At 46.9% G+C, this 18,684-nt stretch overlaps 1 protein-coding gene across 1 annotated transcript in view; it reads right to left on the bottom strand.

Moving 5' to 3' along the window:
- The window catches only part of ADAMTS17 (ADAM metallopeptidase with thrombospondin type 1 motif 17), a 361,454-nt gene that overhangs the window by 153,868 nt on the left and 188,902 nt on the right, over window positions 1-18,684 (bottom strand). The window contains exons 10-12 of the mRNA XM_032175346.2: window positions 18,379-18,529; window positions 2,226-2,327; window positions 1,025-1,170 (exon numbers count right to left, since the gene is read on the bottom strand). Coding sequence (XP_032031237.1) covers window positions 1,025-1,170; window positions 2,226-2,327; window positions 18,379-18,529 — 399 coding nt within the window. The remainder of the gene's footprint in view (window positions 1-1,024; window positions 1,171-2,225; window positions 2,328-18,378; window positions 18,530-18,684) is intronic.

The following is an 18,684-nucleotide window of genomic DNA, read 5'->3' as shown; positions in this document are numbered from 1 at the left end:
TAAAGAAAATGTGGCACGTATACAGCATGGAATACTATGCAGCCATAAAAAAGGACAGGTTCATGTCCTTTGCAGGGACATGGATGAAGCTGGAAACCATCATTCTCAGCAAACTAACACAAGAACAGAAAACCAAGCACCACATGTTCTCACTCGTAAGTGGGCGCTGAACAATGAGAACACGTGGACACAGGGAGGGGAACATCACACACTGGGGCCTGTCGGAGGGTTGAGGGGCAAGGGGAGGGATAACATTAGGAGAATTACCTAATATAGGTGATGGGTTGATGGGTGCAGCAAACCACCATGGCATGTATATACCTATGGAACAAACCTGCACATTCTGCATGTGGACCCCAGAACTTAAAGTATGAAAAAAAAAAAAAAAAAAAAGAAAGAAATGGGAAACTTCGAGAAGACAAGGGAAAAATCTGTGGTGATGGAATTATCATCATTGAGCCCAAAATCGATCCCTGAGTTTCGTGGAACAAATGTACAAAGGTGAACAGGAAAGGTTATGGTGTCGTTAGAGTCAATAAAAAGAAGCCAAAGAGAAAAAAACTAAAACACTTTTTTTCTAATAGTTATAGGGGGACCCATGAAAAATATTAGGATGAGGAAGACAGCTGAACCCAGATACTCTGTGACTCATGACCCACCAGGCTGCCCCCACATCAGCAGCCAGCCAGTGTGGAATGACCCCAGCCTTGGTAAACCACGGGCAGGCTGGAGGAACTGTAATACAGCCGTCTCCGAAAACCTTTCCACTGGGGCCCAGGGAAGGAATGAGGAAGTCAGCTCATCCCAGACTCTACTGTAGCCATGTTCACAGAAACAGCAATTTAAGCTGAGATGTCATTTGACACACACGAGGCCCCTGCACCCTGGACCTTGGCTCGGTTTCATTTTCTTTATCTTCTAATGCTCAGCGGGAGACAGACCCTGCTTTATGTGAGGCAGTGAGAGCTGCTGGTGGGAAACTCCAATCGTGGCACGTTGGGGTATGGCCCGTCAGGGGACTTACGGGGGGTTGTCACATTTCCTCTGCCGGAAGCGGGCTCCCGTCCCACATGTTCGGCTGCACATGCTCCAGGCGCCCCACGGGCTCCAGTCTCCATCCACATGCTCCGGGATGGGCGTCTTGCTCACGCACTCCCCCGCGCGGCACCACTGAAACACAGCGGGGAGGGCCGGGGCCCAGGCACTCAGCAAAGCTGCTCACTCCAGCCCGCCAGGCCCCAAAATGCCATGCTGCCAACAACCCATTTGCTAAATTTACATAAAAGTACAGTCTATTTCAGGGTTTGCATGTTTGCTAATTTTAGTGACATGCCTAACTTACTCAAACTGACACTCACATCCCTGTAGGGTTTGGATTTTGCCCTCAGCTTTCAGATGGATGTGCCCCACTGGGATTTTCTCAATCCCAGGAAAAGGATTAATCCACATGGCTCACGAAGAGACCTGCGCTTCTGCAAACTTTGACGTGAGCGCGTTTCTCGCCGGGAGGCGGCATGTCCCCGTTGAGGTTTTGAACTTGAGAGTTGGGTTTGCTGCTTGGCGATGACACAGCCAGCTCCACGTGAGGGAACCTTGGTTCTTTCTGAGGATAACTCAAGGCCAGCCCTATAAAACAATTTCTCGAAGGGCAGAGCACATACTCTGAGGTGCTAGATGTGATTTTTGTGTGGTTCCCAATCACGGCATCAGAGCAAAACTTGACTTCCTTTTCAATTCTTGCAAGAAGACTGGAGAGAGGTCCTGTGGCTGCAGGTCCTGAACACCCCTTCTAACACCTCCCCATCTCTCCTGCACATGAGCAACAGGCTCATTCTCTCAACATTTAGCTAGAATTGGATAATACTGTTCTCACTGAATTATTTTTACGAGCGCCTACTGTGTATGGCAGGTGATGTTGTTTTTCCATTTAAAATATACTGGTGAAAGTGTTCCTTTTAGGTAAATTTCCTCACATGATGAAAGGAGTTAATCTAACAAAAATATTAAGTAAATGATGCCCGTATCTTATAAGAAAAAGGAATGAGGTGACGTAGGCACCACTCTGTGCCCGGAGTGGGATCCATGGGCATTTCTGTGGTGCCTGAGGGATGTTTCAGGGGCTCCTAAGTAGAGAACAGATTGTGTTTCAGAAGAGATGCCAGTTGCCTGAGAGATGTGGAGCTGCCTGTTGGGGACAGTGGGAAGCCAGAGGTTACCAAGGTTACCTTGTCTGCCCCACACTCGGTGCCATCCAGGGGAGGGTCCAGCTTGGTCTTGCAGGACGTGTCTCCTTCTACCAGGCACCACAGTCCAGCGCACATCAGATGCTGCAGGACAAGGAGAGGAACCATAATTGTGGAGAACACCCACACTCACAGGTCACAGCTGGGGTCAGAGGTGTGGCCCCACCACTGTTTCAAATTCGGGATTCGAAACGTGTGGGGAAGCCAGAGGGTCATAAGTCTGTATGTCCAAAATATCAGTGCCTCACTTGAACTGGCTCATTTAGCACAACAAAATTCTGTGCACCTACTCCTAGGAGGGCTTGTCTCACGGAATTGAGTTCAACAGCTCCAACAACCACCAAGGGCCTGGGAGATATCACAGGCACAGCCCCGGCCAGGAGCAGCAGCCCCTGCCTCCCAGGAGCGATGAGCAAACAGATATCTTCCATTTACAGCAGTGAGGGGTGAGGCAGATACCCAAGGGCTGTCTAGGGGACACAGCAAAAAGATCTAACCAAACCTCATCAGGGAGGGCTTGCTGGAAGAGGCAGCTCTGAAGTCAAGGCCAGACGGGTAGGCAACCATTGTGAGGCCAAGAAATGACAGCCCATGAAGGGCTGGTACCCCAACAGGGTTACAGGGGCAACCTTCTGTTCTCCCTGCAGTCACCTGTTTCTAGCTTAGCTGAGCTGTGCACAATTTTTTATAGTATTTCACCACAGAACTTCCAGAACATGTACAAATATACAATTAAACTAATTCCACTAAAACAGGAATTGGCATTTAAACACACAGACTCCCAATTGTATCATTAGGAAATCTGGGCGTTGACAAAGTGCTCAGAAGGAGACAATTTATCAAAATCATGAAAGCAGACACAGCCAGTGTCCTCCCTTGAAGGAACCACATGCAGACAGTGACCTCAACCATAGGAGACAGGAGCTGGGTAACTCCCCACCCGCCTGGGGGACAGGGAGATGATACCGAGGCAAGTTCTACACGCCTCTCAGAGGGTCCTGGGGGGATGGCCCCGCTGCTGACAGCAGTCACTTACTCATGATTGCACCTTTCTTGATTGCTCTCTCCCTCACCCCCTCACAGTGCTTCCTGGGATCACTTCCCAGATAAACTACTTGCACCCAAATCCCGGCCTCACAGTCTGAAAATTGAGAACAGATGTACTGAAAGATCTTGTGAAGATGCAGCGATTCCAGGACCACAAACCCAATCATGGCTAAACAGCCCAAGTTGAAGCAGGAAGACCTCACCCTCCAGGCTGTGGCCAGGGACCTGCTGCTTCACACTGAGCAGGATGGAGGTCAAGGGGCTCCTGCAGCTGGTGCAGGGTGGTCACCCTGTGGTTTGCAAAGGGTGTGGTGCTCAGTTTAGAGGTCTGCTCTCCAAGTAATCTCAAACATCTGCATAGAATAGACACACAACTGTACTGTCTAAAATCAAACAAGTTTTAGAAGTTGAAGGGATAAAAATAAGAGAAAGGGAAGGAAAGCAGAGCTGGAGGGAGCTTTTAAAGAGAGCTAAGAAAAGCCCACAGCTCCTTCTCATTTTTCACGTCTGTCGGAGCTGATCTGTGCCCTTTAGGAAGTGGATGGCTCAAGTGGAATACTGCGCATGGGCTTCAGAAAAGCCTGCATGTTCCCATGAGTGCTCACCCCTCAAAGGAATGGTAAAAAGATGAGAGCCCCAGTGCAGCACAGCTGGTCCTATAAAGACCAACTGCACCTCATCAAACGTTTGATTCCATGCACTCTGACCTGCGAGCTCTTTGAGTATGGCGTCCGTGTGTGGACATGTGCTCACAAGACAAGGCTGACCCAGGGGGAGAATTTATGGGACAGGAGCGCTTGGGATTAGGAGAAATGACTGCTCCATCAGGAGAAAGTAGAAGAAGGTGGTGTCAACTGTTTGGTATGGGTTTTATAGACAGGGCTTTCTCATGAAACTTTTCTAAGCATCAAAGAAAAGAAGAATGAAGTTAGACAAAGATTTCTTAAACAGAACACAAAAAAGACTAACCATAAAGGAAGAAAACTAATGAATTATACCATATTAAAATTAACGACTTTTTTTTTTTGAGACGGAGTCTCGCTCTGTCACCCAGGCTGGAGTACAGTAGTGTGATCTCGGCTCACTGCAAGCTCCACCTCCCGGGTTCAGGCCATTCTCCTGCCTCAGCCTTCCGAGTAGCTGGGACCACAGGCGCCCGCCACCACACCTGGCTAATTTTTTGTATTTTTAGTAGAGACGGGGTTTCACTGTGTTAGCCAGGATGGTCTCGATCTCCTGACCTCGTGATCTGCCTGTCTCAGTCTCCCAAAGTGCTGGGATTACAGGCATGAGCCACTGTGCCTGGCCAAAATTAACAACTTCTGTTTACCAAAACGCAACTGTAAAAACACAAGAATATATTTGCAATACATAAGAGATTTGTAATGTGTATAACCAACAAAGTGTTTGTATCCAAAACATGATTTAAAACAACAAAAAACTCCTATAGATCAACTAAGAAAAAGACCCAGTAGAAAAATGGGCAAAAGTCTTGAACAGACAGTTCATAAAAGAGAATGTTTAAATGGCTAGTAAACATATGAAAAGGTGCTTAGCTTCTTTAGTCATCAGGGAAGGCAAATTACAACCACCCTTAGATACCCTGACACAGCAGCCAGAATGGGTAGAATGAAGAAGACAGAGAGCACCGCTCATTGGCAACAATGGGGCACAATGGGTCCTCTTGGATGCTGAGAATGAGATTTTAACTTGGTTCAGCAGCTTCGGAAAACTTTGGCAGTATTTGCTAAAGCTGAAGACACACACATTCTAATACCCAGCAATTCGAATCCTAAGTATGTAACGAAAAAATTGTGTATGTGTTCACCAAAGACATTGTCAAGAAAGTTCATGAAACTATTTGCATTAGTTCCACGTTGGAAACAACCCAAATGCCCGTCAAGAGCAGAACAGATGAACGATGGTATATTAGAACAATGGAATACTGCATGATTTCATTTACATACAGTTCAACAACAAGAAATATAAACCCACAGTGTTAGGAGTCAGGATAGTGGCTACCTTTGTCGTCAGCTTCAGATAAAAGAAAACGGGAATGACAGCAAAGGAGAAGTTAGCACTGCAGCCTCTCATTCAAGCTTGGCCACCAGCACTGCTCTCTGCGCCCAAGCCAAGTGGTCACCATTCTTGTGATACATTTTCACTACTGAACAGATGCGGTGACTACACGAATGCCTGTCATCACCTTGACGCCTTCTAGATCAACAGCCTGCATTCATGTCATGCATTGCAAATGACAAAGTGCTCTGGTTCCTGTCATCCTGAGCCTCATGGCAGCCCTGGGAAGCAGGCAGGAGGGGGCTTTCTCTATTTTTTCCACTTTTCCAATGAGGAGGTCAATGTTTGTGAAGGTCACAGAGTCTGAGCTGGGTTAGAAGCACAAGACTCATAAAGAAGAGAACTAAAGTGATCTAAAAGAAAAGGCATTTGAATATAAATTCAAGACCCTCAACTGAAATGATGGAAGGTCTTATTCTCAGATTGAAAAGCAAAGCACCAAGAAAAAATGGCGCAAAATAATGCGCCCAGAGGTGTGTCCTGATAAAGTTACCGGGTTTCAAAGATAAACCAGAACACTCTTTGGGTAGCCAGCACAGATAATGGGAAAAGAGCTCGGACTGTGCAGATGTCTTTACAGCAGCCTCTCTCTACAGGCACTGGAGTGAGTGATGCTGATACAGACACAAGGAAAGGCAGAACATGTGGTCCAGGAAATTTATATCAGCTAAACGCTTGCTCAAGTACTTAGGCAATGGAAAAAGATTTTTGAACTTACAAGTAGTTAAATCCTTTTCTGGAGAAGATACCAGAGGACGACCTTTGGCCAACTAAGAAATGACTGAAGAACCCACAGAAAATGGGCCGGCAGTGAGCACTGATCAAAGTATTGATTGAAACCAACACAGGAATGGGAGTTAGAGAACAGAATGCATGGGACGGAAACCCAGACAAGGCAGAAATGGCAGAGAGAAGAACCGGCTGGGAAGAAGGCGCACTGGGGTGGGAGCTGCGGGAGGCTGTCTATATGTACATCAATGTCTTTATCTTTTCTAGCTGGGGAAAGAGCAAAATATAACAGATAAAATGTGAAAACTGAGATAGAGGAACTTCCAAAGGTAAAATGTTAAGCACAAAGAAAAATAACAGAATTGAGTGGTGGAAGGAATGAAAGGGTGGGGCTTGGAGGTGGAGATGCATTCATTATGCTCAGGCAGCAGGTACCCTAAAGAGAAGGGTGACTGATGGATGAACCTTCTGCTTTCAGCGAAAAGCAGACTTTGTGGCAGACAGGGCTGCTCTTCCAGTACGCAACAGCTGGGTACCATAATAAAGGATAGTTCTTATTGCCGAGCTCACCCCCAAGTAAAGGAAATATCTGAGGAGGCAAATACAAAACCCATACCCAGCTGTCTTTATACATACACACCACTGTATACCAATCTGTGATGGGCATATGCGAGGGTGGGTTCCCCTAAGGGCAGGCGTTGGTTGCCAACACCAATACCCACCCTTTCACTGCCAACACCAACGCCCACCCTTTCACTGCCAACACCAACGCCCGTCCTTTCATTCCTTTTACCACCCAACTGTGCTATTTTTTTCTTTGTGGTTAACATGTTACCTTTGAAAGTTCTTGTATCTCAGTTGGCACTGCAGTTGGGAGAAGTCATCTGGGGCTGGCCTGTCTCAGATGGAACAAGGTCAGGAGCTCCACCTGAGACACCCAGGTTAAACCAGGGAATCTGGAAGGGTGTTTACCAGTTCTGAAAAGGCTAGAAGCAGCTCCTTTTCAGAAAAAGTTTAAGTTCTCCTAAAGAGAGCAATTTAGGATCTCAGAATTCCATGGTTATGTCCAATAAAGTATAAACCCACAGTCAAACATGGTAATGTGAGTGATGGTCAGTAAACTGCCAAGGTGTTTAGGTAATAAAATTGTCAGATACAGGATTTATAGTAACTATCTATAAAGAAATAGAAGATGAGATTACATAAACAAGCTAGCAGCAAGATATTAACACTGTTGAATATAAGAAACTAGAAATAACATTTAAAAATGAAATATATAATTGTTGAAGAAAATAAATGGATTTTGACAGCCCTGAATGAGAGAATTTGTGACTAGAAAACAGATCTGAAGAAATTGTCCAGAATGCAGCCTGCAGAGAAAAGGCGGTGGGGAATACAAAAGATGGCTTAAGAGATCCGAAGAACCAAGTGAGAAATACTGATGTATGTGTCTAATCAGACCCAGAAAGAGAGAACAGAAAGAGTGGGGCAGAGACAATATTTGAGAAGAAAACAGCTGGAACAGAACACATGCCACGTAGAATACAGACATTCTCCACTTAGAGGCAGGAGGCAGTGTTCTACTATGGCTGCAATGATCTCTGTCTCTTAATATCACACACTTGTGTGACCCCTTCCTCTTCAACATGGGCTGAAACTACTAACTTGCCTTTTAAAAATATTTAAAATGCTTTAATATACATTTTAAAAAACAAGAAGGATAAAAAATATCAGTGATTTCCTGGTAATAGGGGAAGAGACTAGCTTGAGGGAGCATGGGGGTATTTTGGGCGATGGACCTGTTTTGCAAATTGATTGGTTATATAACTCTGCATTTGTCAAATTTCAAAGACTGGGCATTAAAAAGGGTGAAACAGAAAAACCAACGAAAAATATAAGGGTTGGCTCTTTGGGGGGGAAAACAGATCAACCTTTTGTTAAACAAGAAAAAGGGGAGAAAAGTACAACAAAGAAGAAAAGAAAGGAGAAAATATCCAAAATGTAGAGAAATTTTAAAAAATTATCAGGGACCACTTAGCTCAGTTCTATGTATATAAGCCTGAGATGAAATGATTTTCTAAGAATGTGTAAGCGAGCAAAGCCATCGCTCGGGAAAGACTAAAAGTGTATATAGACTCATTGACATAAAAGACCCAGAGGATGTTTGGCAATGTCCGAAGGCATTTTTCGGTTGTCACAACCAGGGGCAGTGCCCCTGAGCTATAGGGGGCAGAGGCCAAGGATACTGCTAAAGATCTTGTATTGCACAAGACAGTGCCCTACAACAAAGAATTATTCAGCCTAAGACACCAATAGCGCTGAGGTTGGGAAACTGCTACAGAAAAACTCAACAGAGTGACAAAAGGAAAAACAGTAAGTTACAGTGGAGTATCCTGCCAGGTAACAGCTTAGCTAGGTGACCAAGGCTAGCATCACCAGTAACGAACATAATAACCACATCACCTCTGTGGTATCTTTCCCAGTAATGCGGAACCTCAACCTAGTCATAAGAACGCATCAGACAAACCCAAAGGCAAACTAATAGACTGGTACTCTTCAAAAGTGTCAAGAAAGAAAAGGAAAGGATGAGGAACTGTTATAGATTGGAGGAGACCAGAGACACGACAACTAAACGTGAAACAGGATCCTGGTATACAGAAAGGACATTGATGGAAAAACTGGTGAAATCTAAATGTATTTTACTTAATAGTATTGTACCAAGGTTAATTTCCTGGTTTTCATAATGGTTCTATGGGCATGTAAGACTTTTTTTACTTTTGTTTTTTATTTTTTGAGATGGAGCCTCACTCTGTCACCCAGGCTGGAGTGCAGTGGTGCAATCTCAGCTTACTGCAACCTCCGCCCCCTGGGTTCAAGCGATTCTCCTGCCTCAGCCTCCCAAGTAGCTGGGACTACAGGCATGCGCCACCATGACTGGCTAATTTTTGTATTTTTGGCACAGATGGGGTTTCACCATGTTGGCCAGGCTGGTATCGAACCCCTAACCTCTGGTGATCCACCTGCCTTGGCCACCCAAAGTGCTGGGATTACAGGCATGAGCCACTGTGCCTGGCTGTGTAAGATGTTAACATAACTGGAAGTTGGGTGAAAGGCATATACTATTTTTTGTAAGTTTTAAGAGTTACAATTGTCTTACAACAAAAAGTTAAAAAATAACACAATTTTTTAAAAAGGATGGGGCAACTCTACACTAGTCCTGACCAACTCCAAGACACACACACACACACCCCCACACACACACACACACACCCAGTAAAGACGTGTGGAATGTATGAATGGGATTAATACTTTCATCAGTAAACCAATGCCTGGCAAACTAAGCAGTCACCAAGTCCAGACATCATAGAAGTGCTTTATCACGGTTGTCTCTTTCCTACCCACATCAACCTTGTGAGACATACACTTCCTATTCCCATTTTACAGATGAGAAAATGGGTGGACCTGTCCTAACCCAGAACACAGGCTCCTTCCCACTGGTCACACTACCGCTCCATCAGTCCCCAATCTCCTCTTCCCGCTTCCCCTGCAATCATGCATTCTCGGTGTGAGTGTCCATCCTCTCATCTGCAGTGAGATGGGGCGCTCTGTGCTCAGCGACATGCCGCTCCCTCCGCCTGCAGAGTTCTCCCTGGAAACACCTCTGGGCAGCACGCCCCTGGGCTTCAGCGAAACGTGGTGCACCAGAACAGGGTGGAAACACACAAAGGGCAGCTGCCCAGGCCACATCGGGGTGGGCGTACCAAGACCTCCTCTCCCACTCCCGCCCCCAGCGGCAGTGCTTGAGTTGCGGCGGAAAGTCACAGTCCATGCACGTAGCAAGGAAAATGAAACAGCTCTCTGGTTCTAGCATTTGTCACCTCACTGGCCACGCTTACGGTTTGGCAAGAGTCATCCCCAGCATGTTTTGCTGCAAAGTTCCTCAAGGGGCTGCATGATGAGCCAGCACCAAGCACGCATCCCTGGAGCACTGTGAAAGGCGGGAAGGTCTGAGCTGCTCAGATGGCACCACTGCTCCTGTACGCAAGCCTTCGCCACTTTTCTTCAACTGGTGGTGTCCCCATCAAGGACTGCAAAGGTCATGCTGCTGTTCTCTTGCCTCATCCTCTCTGGGCATCTGCTGAGGGTTTGGAGGGCGGCTCTCACTCAAAATGATACTGAATGAGATGGTTATATAAAGTCTATCAAAAATATGCTGCTGATAACACAAGCCAAGAGAGAGAAAATAAATGCTAAGAGCTGGATGAAAAAGTGACTAATCCAAATTTTCCACACACACTACTGCAGTGTGAAGTCTTCCCCGGGCCAGCATGCCAGCCCCACTCCTGGAAGGCTTCCTGAGTCCTGAGAGGGCCACTCCTTCCATGTTCCTGAGGGCTACAGAGACCGTCACCTGGCTGGGTTTGGGGGCTGCCGGGTGAGGGTGGGGCCCAGGACTTCAGCTGGCAGCGGGGACAAGAAAGAAAACTCACAACTGGCATGGTGTGGAGGGCTCTCTGAAAAGGCAGTCTACTGTAAACTTTCAAATACTTCTGGAAAATTCGGACCATCTGCTGCCAAAGTCCAACGGCTCTGAGAGGCTGCAGATGCCGGGCAGGAAGCGGAGACTGAGACAGGCAAGACAGCTTTCAGCCTGGCATCCAAGTCCACGCACTACCGTGCAGCCCTGTCTGAGAGGGGCAGGGCCAGGCTCCGGGACCCGGCCAGCCACCCATTCTGGCCAGGTCCACCGGCATTAAAGGGACAGACCTCATTTAGATGAGCAGTTTCCTAACTAAGCTGAATGGAAGAATCTCCGGGGAAGCTGTACAGAAAGACAGATACCTGAAACCCATCTTCCTGAAGACTTTTAAGACAGAAAATCTGGAGTAAGACACAAAAACTTCTAACAGTCTCTGGAGGACTCTAGCAATCCACCAGGTTTAAAAACAACTGGCATCAGACAAACTTTGTTGTCCCAAGGTGGAATTTTGACACCCCAAGCATCTCTCTAGCCGTAAGATGCCCATGTGAATCTCTGCAGGACGTGAGATAGGAGAGAAGCCTGGAGACTGGGATTTTGCCCGGGAGAGGTACTGGACACTGGAAAGCAATTCCTGGGGGTTCCAGGCTCCCAGAGTACCAGGAGAGATGGTGAGGACAGCACAGGGAAAGATATGGGAAGGGACAGGCCTATGTGATCTCAGCTAAACAGTGTCTCCTCCCATCCCTCTGGCTCCAGGCGACAAGGAGGCAGAGAATGGACGCTACCTAACATTTATTGAGTGTGTGCTACATGCTAAGTGCTTTAATTCACTTACTACTAACTCTCATGACTTCACAATGATGGATAAGTAGAGTTTATATTCCCATTTTGCAGATGAGAAGACTGAGACATAGTGAGACTAGGCAACCTGTTCAAGAAGAGGCAGAATGGGGCCCTGGGCAGCCTGACTAGAGAGCCCTTCTTAGGCACTGTGTGACATAGAAAGCATCTCCACGCTGTACCAAAAGGCAATTAATGAGAAAAGAGAAAGGAGGGAATATTAGGTAGAAAAAATTGTCTAAGACCTTCCAATGCCTATGACCAGTCTAGATCCTGTCTTCCTGAAATGATTGGCTGACAGCTTTGTGCTCAATAATATTCTTAAACAACGGCATAACATGCACACCTCGGGTTCTTGTGAATGCTATGACATACAGGCACATATATGCTCGTGGCAACTAACAAGAAGAGTGTACATCCCTTCCAAGCACTACTGTGTGGCAGCCACGCCTGGGCTTTGGACCCATGATGGTGGAATGCACTCCTGGGAAGCAGTAGGGAAAGGGTGGGTGGTCATTACACAGTACCTTTCAACTGAAAGCCTCCAGGACCAGGGTGGTGGTGATGGGGCAGATGAACACCTCTCTCATGTCAGAAAGTGGTGGGACTTTGTGAGGCAGGGATCATGGTCAGGACAGTACCCTAACTGCACCCTTTCTTGCTCCGTCTCTAGCAGCAATACACACTCTTCCTTTCAGCTGACAGTGCCTGCATTGGGCCTTCTCACCCTCTGCTTCACCTGGAAGAATATCTGAGCTTAAGTAGCTTGAAAGTGTTGTTAAATACCAACTTTACTTTGCAGTGACTTTGCTGACAGACAGGAGAAACTTGTAATCATAAAAAAGACTGATTGGGCTAATTGCATGAAGTTTATTTCCCCTTTCTAATAAATATTTACCATCCAATGTTTATAACTTTATGTTTGGACTTTCTTGAAATGCTTTATTGAATTAAAAACATCACATTACCATTGGCTAAAAGAAGAGACAGCTGTATTTGCCAATAACTTTTGCAACAAATGCCAGCTATTGATGCCAATTTTTTTTCTAGTTCATATTTCCATAGACAGCTTTGAGCCTTACAATACTAGCATTCTGCAGACAGACATTCAGTGGTGATAGTGTGGGGGCTTCCAGAGTCCTAAGAATTAACATGGACTGTATTTTAATTTTTCTCAGTTCTCTGGTATGCAAATGTTTGGGAAACCAGCAACCTGGTTAATATTTGAAGCCTAGACTGCTCCTAAAGCAGAAATGCTTTTCCAAGGTTATTTACCTACACCTTTGAGTAGGGAAATGATCTTTAAATTGCTTGGTCTTAAAACAGCTATGAATTGCGAGTGGCAGAAGAACATACAGAGAGGACCAGTCAGAAAGAAGGTCTGCATTTGAAATTCCACCCAGCACCTGGCCATTCTGTGCGTCTGGCGGCACCTAATGGAGCCTTCTCAGGGTATGTGGTGAATGCATAATTATAAAATACATAAGATAACCAAGAAAACAATTAAACTGGAAGTGTTTTCAAAATATAAGACATTCTAAATTTGTAATATAGTAATATATGCATTTTTTTGTCAACACATAACAAGATCTGGCCCTGGGTCTACTAACCATCATAATTTTGGTGAAGAGTCTAAATGGTATTTTGAGATGTCGGCCACAACTTACATGGTATAAAAACATCTGATTCCATGGCTGGGTGTGGTGGCTCATGCCTGTAGTCCCAGCACTTTGGGAGGCTGAGGCGGGTGGATCACCTGAGGTCAGGAGTCTGACCAGCCTGGCCAACACGGCAAAACCCTGTCTCTACTAAAAATACAAAAATTAGCCCGGAGTGGTGGAAGGCACCTGTAATCCCAGCTTCTCGGGAGACTGAGGCAGGAGAATCGCTTGAATCTGGGAGGCGGATATGGCACTGAGCCGAGACTGTGCCACTGCTCTCCAGCCTGGATGACAGAACAAGACTCCATCTCAAAAAAAAAAAAAAAAAAAAAAAAAATCTGTGATTCCTAATCACAGTGGCAGTCATGGGTATGGCTAAGATTGATGTGGTTTACTGCCAACATTCAGTATGGAAGAGAATACTAACTTCCATTAGAACTTGAAGAAAATGAAAAGTGTAATCTCTCTCCTATCCTGGTTCACCAATTCTTTGAAATCTATCCAAGGACCCTAGGTAAGCAGTCCTGCTTTGGCACAATAACACACGCGTGTCGATGAGAAACGCCACCCCTGAGACCAGGGAGGCCTCTCCCTCCTGCCAGGGAATAGTGTGGGCTCATCGTGAGGCAGGCAAGCTATTTCCCCTCAGAAGAGGCAGCAGCAAAATGAAAACTGCCCATCACTATATCTAAATCTATCATATATTTGCCCATGAAATTACTACTTCTAGGGCTCATTTCTTTGTGTAGATCCATATTTCTACCTAGTATCATTTTCTGCAGAAGACTTCCTTTAATATTTCTTATAATGTGGGCCTCTTGGTGATACATTTTTTTCAGTTTTCAGAAAAACTGCATTTCACATGTAATTTTGAAAGATATTTTTGCTGGGTATAGAATTGTAGGCTGACAGCCTTTTTTTAGTCCTTTGCAATGTGTCTCCATTGTCCTTTCACTTACACTGCTTCTACTGAGTGGTGGACTGTCAGCTTTACCTTTAACTGTATACAACTTATCTTTTTTTCCTCTGGCTCTTTGAAGATTTTCTCTTTTTCACTACTTTCAAACAATTTGATTATAATGAGTATTTTCCTAGATTTCTTCATGTTTCTTGTGAATTAGGAGATGCGGATGCTGCACAGGTGGGCAGGGGAAGGTACCAGATTGTCATCTTAAAGAGGGTAGTCAGGGTAGGCCTCATTGAGAAGCTTATATTAAAAAAAAAAAAACAGAACTCAAAAAAGGTGAGGGAATTAGTCATGGGGGTAACTGGGAGAAAAGTGGCAGGGAGGAGGAAACAGCCAGCATGAAGCAACTGTGTCCCTGGTGGGGTCCAAGAAGAAAAGGAAAACCAGTACAGCTGGAACAGAGTAAGTGCAGGGGAGCATAGGGCAGGATGAGGCCCAGAAGGAAGAAAGGAGGGGGCACACACCCACACCAGCAAAGCTGCATTGCAGGGAAGAATTGAGCGATAACAGCATATGTACGCTCTCCTGCCATACCCAACATCAACCATAACACAGTCTTACAAAAGCAGGGAAGGTGCAGACTGTTGATACGGCAGGGCCTGGAGCCCTGAAGTGTGGCACTGTCTTCACCTGGATTTGACTGATACATGTCCCAGGCCTAGGGCAGCATGCCCCAAGTCCTTGGTTCTCAAAGGGTTCAGAGGGAAGCATCTGGTCTTCTGCATTTTCTTCCCCAAAAGAGTATGAGTGTGTTGGATAGAGTTCAAATAATCAGTATGTCAGAATGTTCAGTTGTTTGTCCTCCATTTTAAAGTTTAACTTCCCCGTAGTTTCCATAAACAACCTTTTCTACCAGTTTTAATCAGTAGTTCACATCTGTTCCCCTGGTCACCTGCTCCGTCCTGATTCATCCTGGTCACCTGCTTTGACCTGAGTCACCCTGGTCATCTGCTCTGACCTAAGTCACCTTTAGTTCCCTGTTCCTAACCATCTTTCCTGCCAAACTGCTCACCCCACCACTCTGGCTTATACCCTTGCTCTCTTTAAAATAGCCTATTGGAATTAGCTTGGACTGTGCGGTCCAATCCTAGCCAAAAGGGGAATAACACAGCAGTAGGGGCTACCTGCGTCAGGAATAAGAACCCCTTCCCCTCCCTTGTTCAGGTGTGCTCTCGCCATTGCTCCATCCATGAGTCACACGTTCTATCTTTTGCTGAGAAAATTCTTTGAGTGCTAGTTCTTCTTTTCGGCACTGAGGAACAAGCATTTATTTCTAACAATCGTGACATTTTCTCCAGTGTGCACAGTCACTGCTACCCCACGGTCAGATTCCTCTAAAGAAGTGTCACTAGCCTTGCAAGCAGGACAATCACCACTGACCAGCTGAGGCTGGTGGCCATCAAGGGGACTGTCATTCCATCACTCCCCTAAGAAATCCTTTCTGCTAGTTATTGGAGAGGAAAAAACACATTTATTTTATTGCTGGTGAAACTCTCAAGGCAAAAGCAAGCAGGAAAACATATTTTGCAGTTCCTTGGGAGCCCAGGAATAAATGTTCAGCATCGAAGTAAAAGGCACATGGGAAGATCTCACTTGATATGCATTTGGATTTTGAGCTTCTAGGGAGAAAGGAGTCACAAAGCTGAGCGAATTTGCTTGTTGCCCTCTAATTGAATTCCTATAATGAAAAGATGATTCTGAAGGAAAATAAAATACCACATCCCCTGCCTCCTCTCTTTGGTGTCTGTCTTTGAATGACAGTCACTTTCCTTTCCTCCCTAACAGATACCCCTGGGCTCGCTTTCCAGCCCACCCCTTTCCAGCTGGGTGAGCCTGGCTTGTTTCCTAATCTCTTAGCTTCTATATTTGCATCTGTTAAAATGGGGTTAAAAGCCTTTGCCTTTGGGGTTGCAGTCATGGTTGTGTGTGACAGGGCAAGGACAAAGTCCAGCCCTGGAGACTGTGAGTCCCCAGTACAAGTCTCTCCCTCCCTCTGTCCCTCCTCATCCAACTGGGATGCAAATACTTGGCTCCTAGAAGGGAAAATAGCTCCAGCTCCCATGGAGCAGGCAGTCTCTGCCCAGCCCCCACCCCACTTAATCCTGCCCTATAGGACCAGCTCAGCCTGGCCCGCCACATCTCACTGGCCCTGCGGAGGACTCCACAGTGGGCAGAGTGACCATTCTGTCCCTTGGCTCAGCTGGGCACTATCCACTTCCCCAGCCCCAGTGTCTGGGGCCCTTTCCTCTGCCTGATGTCCTCCTTGGTTATCCCACCCACACAATCTCATGCTGTCTCCACATCATCAAGGGACGCCCTGAAACCTGCTATTTCCTGGTATCTCTGTACCATCCATGCACTGTAGGGACTGAAGAGGCAGACAGGATGCCTCTTGGCGGGCACTGTGTATGTGCATGAGAGCCTTAACGATCAAGCCACACAGTAGCTCATGGTGAGTTTGGGCACCGCTGCAGGATGCTGGGGACGATCACATCCTAGGGCTCATCACATCTCCCCATGGAGGTGTCCTTCAACCCTGCTGCTGGGGGCGGGAGGTACAGGCATCCAGTGGGAGGCTGACATGGGTGACGGCTTCCCATTAGTCTCTGGAGGGGACCCTCGCAGGCATGCTCCTCAGAGGAATGGCAGGGCAGAACCAGCACTACAGTGCAGATAAACGTCCTTTGGGGAAACAGCCAGTAGGAGGCAACAGCCTGGTTTTAAGGAGCTGCCCTTTTTTGCAGCCCCAAAGGTGGCAGGCAATGCCCCACCTGCACGTTCTCCCAATTTCCTAAACTAACTTAGACGGGAAGCACTCAAGAGGCAGCATCTGTCTCCAGGAGTCCGGGCGAATGGGCACTGGGACCGCATTCTGGAGGCGGCCTGCATGTACCTGTGTGCCTTGGTGCTGCTCCCGAGTGTGTGCTCCAGGAACCTGCCCAGCCATCCACACATCCTCCTTGGGACCAGGTGTGCTTCTGAGTGCCAGTGCTGGAACAGCCCTCCCTCAGGCTGACCACCTGCTGCCTGGCTGCTGAGTTCCACATACCCCTGGCTGGTTCCCCTACTTCTGTCCTCCTTCTCTGCAGGATGGTGCAGGCTCTGCTCCCCTAGCCCTGTCACTGCCAGGGCCAGGTGGACCACAGGCTCCTGGCCTTCCCCTGTGGTCAGGGCCTTCCCTGCCTGCTAAACAGATGGCCACAGGCATGGAGACTGCCCTGCCCTGGGTACCCACATGCCCCTCTTGGCACCCCCCACCCATAAAACCAGCCAAGCCACAGACCTTGCTGTTTGCATCATGGCGAAAAAGTGTACACTCGGGGGTGAATGAGACTTGAGTTCAAATCCTCGCTCTACTACCTACTAACCAAGCCATTTTGAATGTTTGCTTACTTTGACTTGGTGTTGTCATCTGTAAACCAGGGACAGGATCTCGGGAGCTACGGTGAAGACTAATTGGGATCACACATGTTGGAAGCATTAGTACCAAACACATAGGCATTGCTCAATAAGTGGTAACTGTTTAATGGGGTTATCATATAATCAATTTATTACTTGTTAAATTTTCCCAATTTGATACATTCTTTTTTTTTTTTTTTTTTTTTTTTTTTGAGACAGAGTCTTGCTCTGTCGCCCAGGCTGGAGTGCAGTGGTGCGGTCTCGGCTCACTGCAACCTCCGCCTCCTGGGTTCACGCCATTCTCCTGGGACTACAAGTAGCTGGGACTACAGGCGCCCGCCACCACGCCCGGCTAATTTTTTGTATTTTTAGTAGAGACGGGGTTTCACCGTGTTAGCCAGGATGGTCTCGAGCTCCTGACCTCAAGATCTGCCCGCCTTGGCCTCCCAAGGTGCTGGGATTACAGGCATGAGCCACCGCACCCGGCCGATATGCTCAAATGTTTAATAGTTTTAACCCTCTTGTTGATCCATGCAGGGTTTGAAGTCAGGCGACAGTGTCCTGCGTCTCTAGTGTCCTAAGGTTTCCATATTAAAATGTTAGGCTACCGGAGTCAGTAGTAACCCTGAAGCATTCCCCTGCAAAAGTGCCCATGTGGGGGACCTGTGTGTAGATGTGTGCCTGCAATTGCATGTGTAGGTGTGTATGTGTGTACGGCTATATGGGGTGCACATGTGCAAATGCCTGTGAGGGTGTGTTTATGCATGTCTCTATGCGAACGTGTGTGTGCATACACATGTATACGTGTGCTTGTGTGTGTATGTGCATGTGCTGAGTGTGAATGCCCATGTCCTCCAGCAGAAGCCAGACCTGCTGCAGGAGGGCTGGATACACGCTCTGTCCCGAGCCAGCCCTCCCACGGGTGCTTACCTCCATGTTTCTGCAGAAGGTGGCATTGGTGCCGAACAGGATCTGGCACTGCTCGTTGGCACTGTAGTGCATGCCCGGCAGCTTGTGCGGGAGGCGTACCGTGTGCTGGCTTCTGGGGTCTGTGACTAGCAAGCAGGTGCTGACTTTTGACCTGAAACAGCCGAGAGGCAAGTTGACTTGCAAATGTGCTGCCTAGGTTTTTGTTTTGTTTTGTTTTCAGTTTTTTTTTTTTTTTTTTTTTTTGAGTTTTCAGTCACCGAGAAGGAGGCACTTCTATGTTCTTTATGGAAAAAGGACACAAGCACT

This window comes from Hylobates moloch, unplaced genomic scaffold (assembly GCF_009828535.3).
Source record: "Hylobates moloch isolate HMO894 unplaced genomic scaffold, HMol_V3 SCAFFOLD_14, whole genome shotgun sequence".
Taxonomy (NCBI): Eukaryota; Metazoa; Chordata; class Mammalia; order Primates; family Hylobatidae; genus Hylobates; species Hylobates moloch.
Note: the sequence above shows the minus strand (reverse complement) of the source record. Positions and strands in the feature narration are given on the sequence as shown.